Source organism: Oryctolagus cuniculus, chromosome 19 (genome assembly GCF_051225735.1).
Source record: "Oryctolagus cuniculus isolate XC-2025 breed Fujian yellow rabbit chromosome 19, ASM5122573v1, whole genome shotgun sequence".
Lineage (NCBI taxonomy): Eukaryota > Metazoa > Chordata > Mammalia > Lagomorpha > Leporidae > Oryctolagus > Oryctolagus cuniculus.
In genome coordinates, this window is record NC_142885.1 from 6,298,752 (window position 1) to 6,316,800 (window position 18,049).

Below are 18,049 nucleotides of genomic sequence, written 5' to 3' on the forward strand. Positions count from 1 at the left end.
CCTGGGAGGGTCGGGGACTGCAGCTGCATCCAGTACACCGGGAAGGGCTGGGACCGGAGAAAGAGCGACAGCTTGGACCCCAAGCCAGGTCCTAGGGGTCATCCTCCCGGGCTCTCAATTGGTGCAACAGACACATTCCGCACTGTTCCCGGCCTCCGTTTCCTCAGGGGGCGCGGCTGGCTTGCCTTCCATGTGGGCAGCTCCAGAGGACGGTCTGAGCTCACCGGGGGGCGGGCACCTGCCTGCGAGGCCCAAGTGGGCACCCTGGAGCCGCCACGTGGGCCGAGACCGCGCAGGCGATACCTGAGAAGGCCGCCAGGTGGCGCCAGCCCGCAGCCCCCCCACCCCCGCACCCGCCGCAGCTGCAAGACCAGGGCCTCCGCCCGCTCCTTCTCTCCCCAGTGCCCTCCCGTGGGGGTGGCGGGGACCCCCGGGGGTCCGCACCTTAGCGTGGAAGGAAAAACGCGCGCCCCGCCTGCGGCCGCCGCGAGCTCCCAAAAGCCCCCATTCCCCCCACAGGCCCCCAGCCCCAGCCCCGGAACAGAGCACTCCAACCACCGGTATTTTTCCAATTAAATCTTTTTCTTTTTTTTTTTTTTTTTATGAAAAAGATCACACAGAATTTGCCAACAAACAAAATGCCAAAAAGAAACTTAAAAAAGGAAAAACAATAATTTCCCCACCCCACCCCCCACCCAAAAAAAAAAAAAACAAAAAAACAAAAAACACAACACCTTAGTCTGGCTTTTCCTTCCAAGATTGTCTGGCGAGGCCGCCGCCGCCCGGGAAGGCGCGGGCCGTAAGTGCTCGGGTCCCTGCCTCCTCCTGCGCCAGCCTGGGGTCGGGTACAGGACGGGGCAGGCGCCGGGTGCTAGACACTCACAATCTAACAGGAAATAAAAAATAATATTCTGCACGTCAGAATGTGTTCGCTGTTGGGCTGCTGCTTTTTTTTATAATTCCATAGCTATTTTTTCACAGTTTTAAAAAGTTTATATTTATATATATTTATATATATTTATCTTTATATATATAATTAAAAAGTTGACTCCATTTAAAGGCGTATGATACAGGGGCGGACGAGTCTCACGGGAGAGAAAAACTGTACAGAGGGAGGGGCCGCCTCCCGGCAGGGCGGGGCGGGGCGGGCGTCAGCACCATTGGGGGTTTCTGTAGTGTGAGGGTCTGGGCCCCGCGCTGGGGGCCCCTCTCCACCTGGCGCCGGGCCCGCACATCTGGGTCCCGCCGTCCCGGGGCCCTACGCAGAGGGGCAGGCAGCCCCTGGCAGGTGCCCGGGGCAGGTCCCTGGAACTGGCCGGTGCCCCGAGGTCCACGGAGCTGGCCGGCGCGGGCACCCCCGGCAGGTGCCTGGGACCGGTCCCCGGAGGTCCACGGAGCTGGCCGGTGCGGGCGCCCCCGGCAGTGCCCGGGGCCGGTCCCCGGAGGTCCACGGAGCTGGCTAGCGCTGGCGCCCCTGGCAGGTGCCCCGAGGTTCACGGAGCTGGCTGGCGCGGGTGCCCCCGGCAGGTGCCCAGGGCAGGTCCCCGGAGGTCTCCAGAGCTGGCTGACACGGGCGCCCCCCGGCAGGTGCCTGGAGCAGGTCCCCAAAGGTCCACGGAGCTGGCTGGCGCATGCGCCCCCGGCAGGTGCCCCGAGGTTCACGGAGCTGGCTGGCGCATGCGCCCCCGGCAGGTGCCCGGAGGTCTAGAGAGCTGGCTGGCGCCCCGGGCGCCCCTGGCAGGTGCCCAGGGCAAGTGCCTGGGGCAGGTCCCCGAAGCTGGCTGGCGCGGGCGCCCCCAGCCCGCGGTGGGAGGTCCCGGTGGCTCCGGAACCCAAGCGAGCCTCAGACTGGTTCCTGGGAAGCCCCCTCCCCTGCGGCTCCAGGGCCCGTGCCCTCCCCGGGGCCTCCCGGGCGCTCAGCAGAGCACGGGCACGCCGTCCGTGGAGAAGATCATGCCCGTGGTGGGCTCGTAGGTGCCGGCCAGGTAGTACAGGCCCTCGCTGTCCTGGTACTTCTTCGTCTTCACCATCTGCTCGTACTGCTCCAGGCCCACCACCAGGCACTTGTGGGACACGGTCTGCACGTCGTTCTCGTCCACGTGCGACGACTGGTACAGCGCGCGCTGCGGGCACGGCGGGCTCGTGAGGGCGGCCGGGGCCGCGAGTCCCCGCTTCCCGACCAGAGGCTGGGCAGGGCCAAGGGCGCGGGGGCGCGACGCAGAGAGGGCCCGGGACACGCGGGGCTGTGCAGGGGCCCCCGCCGCGCTCCTACCTCCATGAAGTCCTTTCTCTGGCTGGAGGCCCGCAGGGCTGCGGGGAGGCTGCGGCCGGACTTCTGGTCCCAGTGCTGCGGGGACGGACAGGCGTTGGCCGGTGGGTCGGCCGCCCCACGGGCTCACCTGGTCCTGGCGCCGCTGCCGGCCAGGGCTGGTCTCCACCCCCGCCCTGGACCCACCCCGCCCAGCCGGCTCACCTGGTCCTGGCGCCGCTGCCGCCCGGCTCACCTGGTCTCCGCCCCCACCCCCACCCCGCTCACTTGGTCTCCGCCCCAGCCCCGCCCCCGGTCCTGGGGCAGCTGCGGGCCGGCTCACCAGGTCTCCGCCCACCCCCACCCCTCCCACCCACCCACCCCGGCTCACCAGGTCCCCGCCCCCGCCCCTTGGTCTCCGCCCCCACCCCCACCCCCCTCACTTGGTCTCCGCCCCCGCCCGCCCCCGGTCCTGGGGCAGCTGCGGGCCGGCTCACCTGGTCTCCACACCCCGCTCACTTGGTCTCCGCCCCCGCCCCGCCCCCGGTCCTGGGGCAGCTGCAGGCTGGCACACCTGGTCTCCGCCCCCCCACCCCACCCCCCTCACCTGGTCTCCGCCCCCGCCCCGCCCCTTGGTCCTGGGGCAGCTGCGGGCCGGCTCACCGGGTCTCCGCCCCGCCCCGCCGGCTCACCTGGCCCTGGTGCAGCTGCCGGCCGGGGCTGGTCTCCTCGGGGTGGTAGAACCACTTGACCCGCACCACCATGTTGTTGCCCCACGACTCCCACATGCTCTGGATGCGGCCGATGTAGGGCAGGTTGGGGCGGCCGGCCGACAGGAAGACGGCGCAGTCGCCGATGCGGATCATCTCCTTGCCTCGCACGATGGCCTTGTAGAAGAGCTTCCGCGCCTTGCCCTTCATGCCGCGCCGCTGCGGGACACGCACGCGTCACCGGCCCGCCCGGCCCGGCCGGAGGCCGCCCCGAACCCCGCCGGCGCTTTGCCTCGCGGGGCTTGGGGGAGGCAGCCCCTCCTTTCCAGGTCCACGGGGTGGGGGTGGGCTGTGAGGCACAGGCCGCCCCGCCCCTCCCCGCAGTCCCGCACAGATGCCGAGTCGCTGGAACCGACTCCCCTGCGTGGGATCCCGAGGACAGCAGCAGGGGCGTGGGGGCGAGACCCCAAGGGCCCAAGCAGCACTGGGCGCCCACTGGGGCAGGCGCACCTCGCCCTGCAGGGGCTCCGGGGCAAAGCAATTCCCACACCCAAACCCACACTGGCTGCCAGGCTGAGTCGTGTTCCTGATCCTGGTGTGCCCGTGTGCTCGTGCATGCGGGTGCCCCGCGTGTGTGCACGCTGAGAGCCAAGGGACATGGGTCCGTGTGCACATATGTGCATATGCCTGTGTGAGAACCAGTGTGTGCATGCCTGTGTGTCTGTGTGCACCTGCATGAGGACCAGTGTGTGCATGTGTGCCCCTGCATGAGGACCAGTGTGTACATGTGTGCCCCTGCATGAGGACCAGTGTGTACGTGTGTGCCTGCATGAGGACCAGTGTGTGCATGTGTGTGCATGAGGACCAGTGTGTGCATGTGTGCATGAGGACCAGTGTGTGCATGTGTGTGTGCATGAGGACCAGTGTGTACATGTGTGTGCATGAGGACCAGTGTGTGCATGTGTGTGCATGAGGACCAGTGTGTGCATGTGTGTGCATGTGTGCATGAGGACCAGTGTGTACATGTGTGTGCATGAGGACCAGTGTGTACATGTGTGTGCCTGCATGAGGACCAGTGTGTGCATGTGGACCAGTGTGTGCATGTGTGTGCATGAGGACCAGTGTGTGCATGTGTGTGCATGTGTGCATGAGGACCAGTGTGTACATGTGTGTGCATGAGGACCAGTGTGTGCATGTGTGTGCATGAGGACCAGTGTGTGCATGTGTGTGCATGAGGACCAGTGTGTACATGTGTGTGCATGAGGACCAGTGTGTACATGTGTGTGCATGAGGACCAGTGTGTACATGTGTGTGCCTGCATGAGGACCAGTGTGTGCATGTGGACCAGTGTGTGCATGTGTGTGCATGAGGACCAGTGTGTGCATGTGTGTGCATGAGGACCAGTGTGTGCATGTGTGTGCATGAGGACCAGTGTGTACATGTGTGTGTGCATGAGGACCAGTGTGTACATGTGTGTGTGCATGTGTGTGCATGAGGACCAGTGTGCACATGTGTGTACCTGCATGAGGACCAGTGTGTACATGTGTGTGCATGAGGACCAGTGTGTACATGTGTGTGCCCCTGCATGAGGACCAGTGTGTGCCTGTGTACATGCGTGCAGTCCCTGGGCAGCCGTCCCGCCTTCCTGGCCTCCAGCTACTGCTCCAGTGGGGCCCGGGGGCTGATCCCACCCTGCAGCGGGTGCAGCGCGGGGTCTGGCCGTCAGAAGCTGCTGATCTACTGCTGGCCACTGTGACCGGTCAGGGCTGAGTCCAGGACCCATTTACTGGAAGGCCTGAGTGGAGGATGCACGAGCCAGAGGCTCTGAGCTCTGAAGAGACACCCCGAGCCCGTCACTGCCGACCCCTGAGCACCTCAGCCTGCCTGGGCAGCTGGGCCTTGAAGTGCGGATGCGGCCAGGGTCTCCCGACTCGCTGTGCGGGAGGACAAGACGCGGCGGCACTCCTGCCCACAGGACGCCTGCCAAGCCCCGCCCTGGGGTGCACGATGGGCAGGGGACCACGGGGGCTGAGGTCCCCATGGAGAAGGATGCACGTGTGTGCACACGTGTGTGCCAATGTATCCTGCGGGAGCCTGCTGTGCACATCATACACACGATCACACCTATGCATGTGTGCTCACAACAGCACACGTGTGAGGGCACACACATGTGCTCATGTGTGCACACACGTGCAGACAGCACACGGCCACAGGCTGGCCTGAGGGGGCTCCCCCACTCCCTGATATTGGGGTGCATGCGGGACCCAGTTCCCGCACACAGAGCTCTCTTTCCAGCCGCAGCGAGCAGCCCAGGGTGGGCAGCTGGTCTCAGCCACAGCAAGGAGACTGAACTTGGAACCTCTGTGCCAGAGGGCAAGAGGCCCTTGCTGCTGGACCACCACCGTGCTGGCTCAGGGCTCCGGGTGCGCGGCCTGTGGAGTCAGTGGCTGGGCACCGCGACGGCAAGGAGAAGCAGCTGTCTGGCTGGCACCTCTGAGGACCGTCCACGCGGGCCGGAGCCCCCTGCTGGGCCCTGACACCTCTGTGGACCATCCACGTGGGCACTGACACCTCTGAGGACCGTTCACGTGGGCCCTGACACCTCTGAGGACCGTCCACGCGGGCCGGAGCCCCCTGCTGGGCCCTGGCACCTTGTGGTAATCCATGGGCTCTGCGGTCACATTGGCCTCTTAAGCTCAGTGGTCCCATCTAGGAAGTGGGGCATGGCTGCCCCACAGCTAACCATGCCCAGGAGCTGCTGGGAGGGCGGAGGGGAGGGAGGCCCCGCCCCCTGCTGTAAGCCAGGGTACCTGGGTGGGCTTGCCGAACCACTTCCAGAGCTGCCGGGCCGGCAAGAAGGCGGCGATCTTGGGCCGGTTCTCCACAGACGGCAGGCGCTGCCGCTTGGCCAGTTCCTTGGTGGTGGGCAGGTGGACGCCCTCTCTCTTTTTGGGGCGGTTCTTGGTGCCCGCCCCAGCCTGGGCCTTGGGCTTCAGAGGCTGTGAGGGCTGGGCCGGAGGGGCTGGGGCCGGCGCCGCGGGCGCCTTCTTGCCTGGGGAGTGGGCCGAGGAGCGTGCCTTGCCTGCCTGCTTGGGTGCCTTGGTGGGGAGGGCCGGCTGGGCAGAGGGGCCGGCTGCCGCGGCAGGGGCGGTCTCGTCGTCTGAGCTGCAAGAGGAGTCCTCGTCTGTGGTGGACGAGGAGGAGGACGAGGACGAGGAGGAGGAGGACGAGGAGGAGGAGGAGGACGAGGAGGAGGATGAGGAAGAGGAGGACGAGGAGGAGGAGGACGAGGACGAGGAGGAGGAGGACGAGGAAGAGGAGGACGAGGAGGAGGAGGATGAGGACGAGGAAGAGGACGAGGAGGAGGCAGGAGACGAGGCCCGGGAGCTGGAGGCGCTGCAGTCGCGGCCGCCGGCGCCCCGGCCTTCCTCCCTGCTCTTGTCGCCTTCCTCTTCGCCCTCGGTCTCGGAGCCGCTGCTGCTGCTGCTGCTGCCGCTGCTGCTGCTGCTGCTGCTGCCGCCGCCGCTGCTCTCCGACTCCTCGGCCCCGTCCTGCTCGGCCTGCGCCTTGTCGGGGCTCTTGGGGTCTCCCGAGTCCTCCAGCGCCAGCCCCGACGCCGGCTCCTGCGCGAGGTCTCCATCCAGGGCCTGGGGCCAGGCTGTCTTGGGCTCACTGCTGCCGGCTGCCGGGGCGTAGCTGCCCAGGCCCAGCAGGCCCTTGGGCTCCTGCCAGCCCCCGGCCCCCGGGTCTTCCCGGAGCAGCAGCGCCTCTTTGGCCTTCTTGCTTTTGGGGGACGTGACCCCCTCGTGGTCCAGTTTGACGAGCAGTTCCGCCTCCTCGCCCGGCCTCCGTGGGCCCTTGGTGCCCGGCTCCTCGGCGGCTCGCGCCTTCTTAGGCTTGGGGCGGGTGGCGGGCATGGTGATGGGCACGGAAGGCAGGGGTGCTGCGGCCAGGCCCGTGGCGGGGGCTGGCAGCTCCCCGAACGGCTCGGGAGCTGGGCAGCTGGCGAAGGCGGGTGGTGCAGGGCTGGGCTGGGGAGGCGCTGGGCGGGACTTGGGGGCTTTGGCCCGCTTGTCCACAGGCTCCGGGGGGCTCTTCTTGGAACTTGGGGTGCTGATCGGCTCCAGGGACAGGGGGGCACTGGGGACCTCATCCGTGGAGCCCCCTTCCTCCAGGATAGCAGCCCTGTCTGGGAGAGAGAGAAAAGGACACATGGAGGCCAGGGACGGGCAGACCCCTCGGGGTCAGGAAGGGGCCTCACTAGCAGTCCTCCCAGCCGTGCTGGCCCCACGGGAGCTGCTCTCGGACGGTAGCACCTCCCACCCATGGGAGATGGGTGTGACCTTGTGCACAGACCCCAAGCCGCCCCTGCCTCAGCGCCCCCGTCAGGCCCAGGCCAACCTACCACCCTTGGCCTTGGCACTGGGCTTCCGCCCACGCCCTCGGGCCCTGGATCCCGACTCTTCGGCCCCCGCTGGGCCCCCCTCTTTGCCTCCCCCGGTGTCTTTGCTGGTCTTCCGGCTGCGGCGCTTGGCACTGGGCACCAGGAGGGCCGGGGATGGCTCAGCACCTGCGGGGCAGAGCAGACGGGCTCAGGCCTGGTCCTTGTCTTTGAGTTTCTGGAAGGGTCCCCCGTCAAGGGGCGCAGGAGTGGCCATGTTTGGGGCTGAACCAAGGTCTGCTGACTCTTATGCGGCACTGAGGAACCCTGAGAAGTCGGGCAGTGCCGGGGCCACGTCCTGCTTCTGCCTCTTAGCACAGGGGCCTGGGGGAGTCGTCAGGGTCTCCGAGCCCCAGCGTCACTACCGCACCCAGGGGAGGCAGAACCAGCCGCACGGGCCTGGACAGGAACGGTTCTTGTTGGGCTCCTGGTCTGGGGCCAGCCTCCTGACTGCTGTGAGAGTCCCGCTTCAGGCCCCCGTCTGGGAGTCCCCGGCCACGGTTTCTTACGCCCACTGTGGGTCCCAACAGTGCAAATGGCAAACAGAGCCCAGGGCCAGGGTGCAGAGAGCAGGCACAGGCCTCAGGGGCGGCCCCGGCTGGGGCACAGGAGTGGCAGGCAGCACCCGTCACTCACACTGGATCTTGTAGTCAGGAGGCAGGAGGCGGATGTGCGAGAGGGGGATCCTTCCCGTGTCTCCGTCGTCGAACTCCACGGTGATCAGGTCCCCGTCGTCCTCCAGGTCCAGCAGCCCTGGAGCGGGACAGACAGGTCCGTGGGGCCACACCTCTGGGCAACGGGAGGCAGGAAGGGGCCCACGTACAGGTGTGGGGTGAGGGGAACGCCAGTGGGCCTGGGAGCCATGCAGCAGCTGGGCAGCCCTGCCTCGCAGGTGCCAACTTCAGTCCTGACTCCTTGTCGGAAGCTGGGTTCATGAGACAGCCCCATCCTGGCAGGGTGCCGGGGACCCCAACAGTGGAGGGGCCGAGGGGTGGGGGACAGGCCTGAGTGGGGAGCTCTGCCCTGCTCTACGCTGAAGGATGCTGGGCGCAGGTGACCTCTCAGGTGTGCATGGTGACAGCTAGCCCCTCTCCCGAAGGCCGGCCCCCACGCCTATGTCCCCAGACACAGGCTGCAGGGAGTCTGACGGGCTAGGGGAAAGACCCGGAAGGGCTGGCACTTGGGGTTTGCCCTAACAGGACATCCGGGCTCCCCACAGCCAGATCTCCTCGTGGTCCTGCCCAGGCTCTCCTACATTTCCACTGTGCTACGGCGTGCACCCCTGCCCACCCCCAGACGCCAGCACTAAACCTGCTCGCTGTGCCTAGCTCACCCCATGGCAGTGTCCTCCATAGCGGCGGCAGCCATCCCCGGAGGACACAGCTCTCCCCACAGCAAAGGCAGAGCCGCGGCTGCACCTGCCTCCTGTCTGAGCCCCACACCCACACACGCTTCTGGGGTACCCGTTGTTTCGTGTGCCAGGGGCCCCCCGACGTCCTGGAGGTGCCCCTTCCCCACCTCCGTCAGCCCCGTGTGGAAGGACGCCGGCCTCACTGCGTCACGTTACAGACAAGGTGGCCCAGGTCCGTCCAACGGGCCCACCAGAAACCATGGGACCCAAGTCTGTTCACCCCAGAACTTGTGTGGGAAAGCGGGGAGCAGGACACTCTCTGCTGACAGGCTGGCTAAGATGGTGCCCTGTGCTCCCCACAGAGCCGGCGTGACAGCAGCAGGGGTGACAGTCCTGTGAGAGGGCTGGCGAGCACCTGGACCAAGCCGTGCCGAAAGGCCCCAGAGTTTTCAGTCAGGAGCTACGGGCGTCTTCACACTGCGCTCAGTTCCACCTGGGTTTGGGTGAGGCAGTGAAACCGCAGGGAGGGGCACGGAGGCCTGGGGGGGCAGCCGCTCACCTCGGACCACGGTGCCCGGGTAGAGGCAGCGGTACTGCTGGCTCCAGTAGGCTGCGATCCTGGTCCCCTGCGGCAGGAAGCGCGTGGAGGCCGGCCTCACGTCGTTGATCTGAGAGGGGGTGGGGTTGAGCACCAGGCAGTGGCCTAGCAAAGCTGGGGCCACAGTCTTTGGCGCCTCCCGCCCGGGGTCCCGCCCACCTTCCCCACTCACCGCCTCCTGCAGCAGCTGCTCCAGGCAGTAGATGTGGGGCCGGTTCCCACGCTCACCCTCCACCACCACACGGTATCTGCAAGGCCAGGACAGAGGCCGAGTGAGCGGGCGGAGGCCGGAGACCTGCAGAGAGGGGCCCGCCCCGCCCTGCCCTGGCCAGCTTGGCCTCCCAGACGGCTAGGATGCGGCACCAGGACGGGAAGGCGGGTTCTGCCCCCTTCTACCTCAGTTTCCTCATCACTAGGAGCCCCACCAGACCCCAAGAGGCCATGCACACTCCCTCTGGTCTGGCGAGCCCCCTGTGCTCAGGGCGGGGACGGGGAGTGGAGACGCAGCCCGGCCCGGCCCGCTCACATGTCCGGCGAGTGCAGCGTCTGCACGTGCCCGGCGTACAGCAGCTTGTCGTCCATGGGGATCAGCACGCGCAGGCCGTCCCTCAGCTCGTCCTTGTCAATGACGCAGGAGCGCGGGGCTGCAGGAGGGAGCAGTGAGGCAGGGCCGAGCCTCTGGGAGATCCTGCCTCCCCCCAGGCCTGCGGGCCACCCCTGCCATGCGTGTGCGTGTGTGCCTGCACCAGCCCCAGGTGGCTGGGAACCCTGGGGCGGTGGCCTGCACAGCCTTGAGCCAGAGCAGGAAGCCCCGGGTCACCCACTACCACCCCACGCTCAGGACGCCATCGCTGGCCCTGGCGTCCAGCCCCCCGCTTCCCACCTGGGCTATGGAGAACGAAACGCAGCCAACCTCACGGCTGCCCCACCCCACAGTACCGTGTTTCCTTCCCTGTCACCGCCACCCCAAGTAGGACCCCAGGGCTCGGGGTGGCCAAGGGCCTTCTCCAAGGTAGCCTCGTGTGTGGGCAGAGGGCCTGGCCGTGCCACCCCGCGTGCAGTAACGGCGGAAGGACCGCAGGGGCCCTGGCTCCCATGTCCCCTCCCAAGCCCGCAGCATCGCAGGAAGACAGTGGGGAGGGCCCAGTGGCTGAGTCCCACAGCTCTGCATGGACGGGGCTCGGGACAGCCACTGCGCCCTGCAGGCCCGAGGACCACATGTGGCCGCACGGCTGGTGGCAACGCTGCACCAGCGGCCCCACGCACCCTCAGGGAGGGCCCAGCTCCTGCACTTGCTGTGTCCACTCCACCCTCCCAAAACTCCCCAGAGCTGCAGACCCCTGGCCCCAGTGCCTACTGGACGTGAGCCACCCACCAGAACTGCAGCTACCTAACCCCGCTGGGAGATCTCCCCGCTCCCTGCAGGACCTGGGTCTCAGGACAGCTCCCCACAGTGCCAGTCTTCACTCCTCCTCGCCACACCCACCCTGACACCCCGCCATCACAATCACTCTCCGGCCCTAACACATCCAAACCTCCCGCCTCTCCCACCTACTGGTAGCATGGCGGCCGCAGGCCACTACCAGCTCTGCCTGGGAGGCGACAGTGGGGCCCCCTCTGATCCCTAGGAAGCAGCAGCAGCTGTTTCAAAACCAACCTGACCACGTGGCTCCCCGTGGACAGCCTCCCAGGGCTCACACGGGGCCTGGCCTCGTCCCCAGGCCACAGCTCAGCTGGCCTCCTTTCCGCCCGCGGCAGCTCCTGCGCTCCTGGCCGCCTCAGGGCCTTTGCATGTGCCCCTCCCTGCCCCCACCCCCGCGCTGGCTCAGCCAATGCCTTCGGCTTCCCCAGGAGACCCTGGCACAGCCCCCCCCCCCCCCCCCCCGGCACACAGGGCTGTGCTGCTCACCAGGAGTCAGCGGCCGCTCCACAGCCCCGGCCCGCGGCAGGTGCTCATCCTCGGAGAAACTCGAGTCCTGGTTGGGCTCGAAGTCCTCCTCGGCCGCCATGCTCTCCATCAGCTTGCTCACGGCGCCCCCCTTGCCCCGGTTCTGAGAACAGAGCAGGACACCCGCAGCTGAGGTCGGGGCACAGAGGACCTCTCCGGAGTCCCGGGGCCATGGCACAGTGGGGGTCCCGGCGGGGTCCACCCCAGAGGCCTGTGTGTACTTGGCACGGTACTCCATACTCAGCACTCTCCCTACAGCCAGTACAACGACAGACAGCTCGGCTCTCTCCTTAGGGAGACCGAGGTAGCACTCCCAGCGTGGGCAAAGGGCTGGAGAAAACCAGCCTGGGCAGTGACTGCCGACATGCCCTCTTCTCAACTGAGGGCAGTGTGGAGACCCTCCTGGGGCTGGCCGCCACACCGGGCCTCTGGGCAGTGGTCCAGGTGGCGCCTCCTGGGGACAGGGCCCACGTCTGTGGGGACTGCTGCTGCAGTTAGGAGCTGTGACCCCATCCAAGCTCAGAAGCACAGACAGGGGCCACGGGGGGCGGGGGACTTGAAGCCAGGGCCCCCCCCCCCACCAGGGAGCAGGGCCCGGGCAGCCTCACCTCCTTCTTCACCTCCTTTCCTTTGGCCTTGGCCTTGCTCCTCTTGGCGGTGGCCAGGGAGCTGGTGTGAGGGGCCCTGGCCTCAGGGGGCAGCGCAGGGGTGCGGGGCGGCTGGACGGTAGCTCCCGAGCCGGCCTCCTTCCCTTTCTTCTTCTGCAGGGGGAAGCGGCAGAAGGCAGCCATCAGGAGGGGCGGACCCCACCCCATCCGCCCCAGCCCCTCACCCCCGCGCCAGCGCTGGACGGCCCCACATGGGTCGCCCTGAGCCAGGACACACGTCCGCTCCCCCTGCCCCGGGTAGCTCTGCTTTGAGTCCCGATCGTTACATGACTGCTGGAAGGGAGCTGCTGTCCCCCCACCGAAGCAGACGCTGCCCTGAAGGCACCGGCTGCCCGCGCAGGGAGCGCCCCAGGACTTCCCGCGAGCTCACGGAACAGGGCACCGGCTGCCCGCGCAGGGAGCGCCCAGGACTTCCCGCGAGCTCACGGAACAGGGCACCGGCTGCCCGCGCAGGGAGCGCCCAGGACTTCCCGCGAGCTCACGCAACAGGGCACCGGCTGCCCACGCAGGGAGCGCCCAGGACTTCCCGCGAGCTCACGCAACAGGGCACCGGCTGCCCGCGCAGGGAGCACCCAGGACTTCCCGCGAGCTCACGGAACACGCGGACACATCCTGGCAGTTCAGCCCGAGTTCTGCTTGGCAGCTTCTCTCCCCAGCGTGTCTGGGGCACACGGAGGCAGCTCGGCTTCTGTTTTGTGGCAGCTGTGGGTGTGCCCCAGGCAGAGGGAGCCCTGGCTCGTCTCACTGCCCCCCACAGCAGACCCACCAGGGATGCCGCACGCCGAAGCGGCCCTCCCGACCACTTCTCCAGGCCCGGGCGCTCAAACCCACTTCCTGCCTAAGTTGCTTCCAGAACAGCCGGGGTCCTGCGGCCTGCCCGGCGGGGAGGGCAGCACCCCCCCCCTGAGGGGCACCGCCCACACGGAAGGGAAACTGGCCCCAGTCTTTTAAAGACAGCCGCAGCCTTGCACTAGCAACCTGTCAGACAAACGGGAGCACCCACACTTCCAGGCCGCCAAGGTCCCGTTCAGTGCACTTGGCGTGTAAAGCCGGTAAAATCCAGGTCACGGGTCTGGGGGCGGGCAGCAGCTAACTCGGTGCCTTGTTAAGCGACGTGTCAGAGACATAAGGGCTTGGGACTGGGCAGGTGGGCCACGAGCTCACAGGAAAAGCCAGCAGTGGGCACGGGTGCCTCCAAGACAGGACGGCCACGGCACCCACATCACACGGCAACGTGTAGGGCTAAGGGGCACAGCCTCACCCCGCCGTGGAACAGAGACCACAGAGCCTCTCCTGCGTCTGACGCCGGCAGACGGGGCGGCCCTGGAGCCTGCGTGCCCTCCTGCGCAGGGCAGGGGCGGGCCAGGGCGGCAGCCACAAAGCTGTCTCCTCCCGGGTTCTCCTCTCCTTCCTTCTCTGTGCCTTCCACGTTACCTCCCAAAGCATCTTCCACACAGAACTGGGAGCTGATCATTTCCCCTTTAACTACAACACCCATTTCTGGGAGTCCCTCCCCTTTATTAAAAAAAAAAAAAAGAAAGAAACTAACTCCCAGTGTGACAGAGGCCCCACCCCATGGACGTCTGTGGCTTCGATAATGACAATGGTAAAATACCATCATCAGCCCGTCTGCAGCCAGCGCAGAGGACGGCAAGGAAGGACACCCCCCAGGGATGGCCAGTTGCGCCAATGCTCCCCCTAGGGATGGCCAGCTGCGCCAATGCTCCCGCCGTCTGAACGTGGGCAGAGTAAGAAATGAAACCCCTGAGGCAGGCACAAACGCACAGGACGTAAGACTACACCACCACCCCTGACACAGGCATCCGTAACAGGGGCTGCTCGGCTTCTGCTCCAGATCCTGCTAACGCGCCGGGGAGAGCAGCGGACCACAGCCCAAGTGCTTGGGCCCCTCTCCCCATGTGGGAGACCAGGAAGAAGCTCCTGGCTCAGTCCTGGCCGTCACGGCCATGTGGGGGGTGAAGCAGCAAATGGAAGATCTTTGTCTCTCTGTCCCTCTGCTTTGCAAATAAATAAATAAATCTTTTTTTTTTTTAAAAATAGCCAAAATAAAAACATCTCAAAAAAAGTTATTGTGCAGTCCACGGAGTGATTTCTACGGTGGCCGACGATAAACCTGTTGGTCCGTCTCATCACGCTGTCAAACACCGGCCCTGGGCAGGCCCTGGGCCCGGCAGGTAAGGTGCCACTTGGGATGCCCACATCCCACACCAGACGGCACGCATTCAAGTCCCAGGTCCGCTCCCCACTCCAGCTCCCTGCGCAGGAGGCCAGTGAGCGCCGTGGATGGAGTGTGTGTGTGTGTCTGTGTGCCTTTCAGAGTGAAACAATTTATGAAAAACCCAAGACTGAGTGAGCCTCTGGTCCTGTCCCCCAACAGCCCTGGCTGCTTGCACACCAGGGTCGGGGGGAGCCAGGGGCTCCAGCAGCGGGCACCAGAGAGCAGCGTGGCCCCGTGGTTACGGCCCAGGGTGCGAGAACCCACACTCAAGGCTGGGCTCTGGTGCTCACCGGCAGGGGTGGCCCATGGGAAAGTGAAGCAGGGGGAAGCTACCTCACGTGGGTCTACGCCAGCTCAGGAAATTAAACACAGGGCTCCTCTCGCCACGGTGTCCAGTTACTCGTGTCACCGCAGTCCGCAAACATTCACCGGGAAATCGCAGAGGTGAAGCGTTCATTGGTTCTAAGCCGTGCGCCCTCTCTCACCACCTGGCACTGGGTCACCGCTGCCCTGCACACCGCGCTGCCTACCCCCCCCCCCCCCGGCCCCAGAGGCTGAGCGGCATCTGCGTGACCAGACCACACTCCTGGCATCACCGTGCTTAGAGAGGGGCTCGGAGCTGCCTGTGGTTTCAGGCATCCGTGGCAGGGACCACAGGGGCAGGGGGCAGACCACCAGCTACCTGGACTGGAACATACCTCCCTCACACGGGGCCACCTGGGAAAGTGCCAGAACACGTCCGGCCCGGCGCGGGATTCCTGGACCGTGCCGGCACCTTTCCCCCAGGCCCTGAGGACCAGGAGACGGCTGAGCCGTGGGAGGTAAGAGGGGAGCACACGCCCAGGTGCCCGTGGACGCCATCCCACTACAGTCCCTTCCTCACGCCGCCTCAGCACGGCTACTTGAGGGCTCGGCCTCCACCGGGGACTCGGGGCAGAGACGCTGGAGTCAGACACCACCAGAAAGTCGCTGTCAACCTGGACTCAGCACGCAGGTGGGGACCGACTGGCCACCAGCTTCCCAGCAGCCAGTGCAAAAAGGGCAACAGGACTAATGGTCAGAACTCCTGCTGACCAAGTTTCCCTAGTCCAAGGGGACAGCTCAGGGAATCTGCGAACTGGCAGTGGGGGAAGGGACCTCCGGTCTCGTGAAGAAGTCAAAGCCCCTTCAGGCCAGGGCTTCTGCCAGCGACAGACCCACAGTCTCATGGCTTCAGACGGCGGCACACCCTGGACAAGAACCAGGGGCTCTGAGAGCACAGGTGTTCCCGGAGTTCTGCCGCGGGGCGGGGGCTGCGACTAGGAAGGCACGGCTCCCCAGAGGCTCACGGGCTGGAGTCAGGGGCTTCCCAGGCTGGGCGCACCCAGGGGCCCCACCCGCAGCCTGCATGCACACTTGTGCCGACCCTACCTTCCTGGGGTCCTTCCTGTCCTTGGCGCGGCCGGTGTCCTTGCGTGGGCTCAGCGGGCCGCTCTTGCCGCAGCGGCTGGGCTTGGCGGCCGGCGTGGCGCTGGCGGGCACGGGGGTGGCGGCCGAGGCGTCATGCAGGAAGATGCGCTCGCTGCGGCGCCGCGCCCACAGGTCATCGTCGCTGGCCTCGGGTCCTGCCTCGAAACCGTGCTCCTTGGGGCCCCGCAGCTTCCTGGCCTTGCGGCTCTTCTCTGCCACCAGCTTGGCCTTGTCTGGGCTGGCGGGGCCGGGCCCCCGGGCGCTGGGCGTGGGCACGGCCAGGGCGGGCCCCGGCTCCCCCAGCCCCTTCTTGGGCCGCAGCAGCCCGGCAGGTGACTGCTTGCGCACCTTGACCTCGCTCTCCGAGTCCGTGTACTCAAACTCCGTCCCTGCGACAGGAGGGGGAGGGGCTCGTGCGCAGGCTCCCCGCGGCCTCCGCTCCAACCCGCCCCACCGGCCACCAGCAGCAAGGCCACAGGCCCGTTCCTCCCCAGCAGCCTGGCTGCCTGTGTGGGCGCCTCTCGTGGCTTCCAGGAGTACCCACTGCCCACAGTACCCACTGCCCACAGTACCCACTGCCCTCATCCAGTGGCCCAGGGATGGAGGAGGACCGGCTCGGCCTTTCCTGCCCCCACCTCCGGCTGCCCAGAGCACCAGCTGTCATGCGGAGGTCCCGGCCCACCTGGGCCCTCCCAGCGTCTCCCGTGTGGTCCGTGGAAATCCCAGAGGCCAGGGCAGGTGAGCTGGGTGGGGCCCAGCCTCTGATGAGGCGGGGGAAGCCCACCGAAAATCCCCAGCCTCGGGGCCCCCCTCCCCCTCCCGATGCTGCGTCTCAGAGCAGGGAGGCCCTGCCACCACCCGGCCCGAGCCCCTCTGCAGGCAGGGCCACACCAGAGCCCAATCAGCCCCGGGCCCAGCCCGTCCTCCCGCACCCAGGCCACTCAGGATCCTTTCCACAGCCCAGGGACGCGCCCCTCGCCCTGGGTCTCGGATCCTGCACCTGGGCTACCTGGACACGCGCAGACAGCAGAACCACCTCCCCCACTGCCCACAGTGCCCACTGCCCACAGTGCCCACTGCCCACACCCAGTACCCACTGCCCACAGTGCCCACTGCCCACACCCAGTACCCACTGCCCACAGTGCCCACTGCCCACAGTACCCACTGCCCACAGTGCCCACTGCCCACAGTGCCCACTGCCCTCACCCAGTACCCACTGCCCACAGTACCCACTGCCCTCACCCAGTACCCACTGCCCACAGTGCCCACTGCCCTCACCCAGTACCCACTGCCCACAGTACCCACTGCCCTCACCCAGTACCCACTGCCCACAGTACCCACTGCCCTCACCCAGTACCCACTGCCCACAGTGCCCACTGCCCACAGTACCCACTGTCCTCACCCAGTACACACTGCCCACAGTACCCACTGCCCTCACCCAGTACCCACTGCCCACAGTGCCCACTGCCCACAGTACCCACTGCCCTCACCCAGTACCCACTGCCCTCACCCAGTACCCACTGCCCACAGTACCCACTAACCTCACCCAGTACCCACTGCCCAGAGTGTCCACTGACCTCACCTAGTACCCACTGCCCAGAATACCCACTGCCATCACCCAGTACCCACTGCCCACAGTACCCACTAACCTCACCCAGTACCCACTGCCCAGAGTGTCCACTGACCTCACCTAGTACCCACTGCCCAGAATACCCACTAACCTCACCCAGTACCCACTGCCCAGAGTGTCCACTGACCTCACCTAGTACCCACTGCCCAGAATACCCACTGCCATCACCCAGTACCCACTGCCCACAGTACCCACTAACCTCACCCAGTACCCACTGCCCAGAGTGTCCACTGACCTCACCTAGTACCCACTGCCCAGAATACCCACTGCCCTCACCCAGTACCCACTGCCCACAGTACCCACTGCCCTCACCCAGTACCCACTGCCCTCACCCAGTGCCCACTGCCCACAGTACCCACTGCCCTCACCCAGTACCCACTGCCCACAGTGCCCACTGCCCTCACCCAGTGCCCACTGCCCACAGTACCCACTGCCCTCACCCAGTACCCACTGCCCACAGTGCCCACTGCCCACAGTACCCACTGTCCTCACCCAGTACCCACTGCCCACAGTACCCACTGCCCTCACCCAGTACCCACTGCCCACAGTGCCCACTGCCCACAGTACCCACTGCCCTCACCCAGTACCCACTGCCCACAGTGCCCACTGCCCACAGTGCCCACTGCCCTCACCCAGTACCCACTGCCCTCACCCAGTACCCACTGCCCACAGTACCCACTAACCTCACCCAGTACCCACTGCCCAGAGTGTCCACTGACCTCACCTAGTACCCACTGCCCAGAATACCCACTGCCATCACCCAGTAC

At 66.4% G+C, this 18,049-nt stretch overlaps 1 protein-coding gene across 2 annotated transcripts in view; it reads right to left on the bottom strand.

Moving 5' to 3' along the window:
- Positions 1-563: 563 nt before the first annotated feature.
- TNRC18 (trinucleotide repeat containing 18) overlaps positions 564-18,049 on the bottom strand; it is an 82,627-nt gene continuing 65,141 nt past the window's right edge. For both annotated transcript variants that reach the window (XM_070064332.2, XM_070064329.2), the window contains 12 exons: positions 15,614-16,041; positions 11,905-12,057; positions 11,258-11,399; positions 9,875-9,992; positions 9,521-9,596; positions 9,310-9,418; positions 8,036-8,152; positions 7,364-7,528; positions 5,769-7,147; positions 2,941-3,177; positions 2,273-2,347; positions 564-2,123 (listed from right to left, as the gene is read on the bottom strand). In XM_070064332.2, the coding sequence (XP_069920433.2) occupies positions 1,917-2,123; positions 2,273-2,347; positions 2,941-3,177; positions 5,769-7,147; positions 7,364-7,528; positions 8,036-8,152; positions 9,310-9,418; positions 9,521-9,596; positions 9,875-9,992; positions 11,258-11,399; positions 11,905-12,057; positions 15,614-16,041 (3,206 nt within the window). In that variant the 3' untranslated portion in view covers positions 564-1,916. The remainder of the gene's footprint in view (positions 2,124-2,272; positions 2,348-2,940; positions 3,178-5,768; positions 7,148-7,363; positions 7,529-8,035; positions 8,153-9,309; positions 9,419-9,520; positions 9,597-9,874; positions 9,993-11,257; positions 11,400-11,904; positions 12,058-15,613; positions 16,042-18,049) is intronic.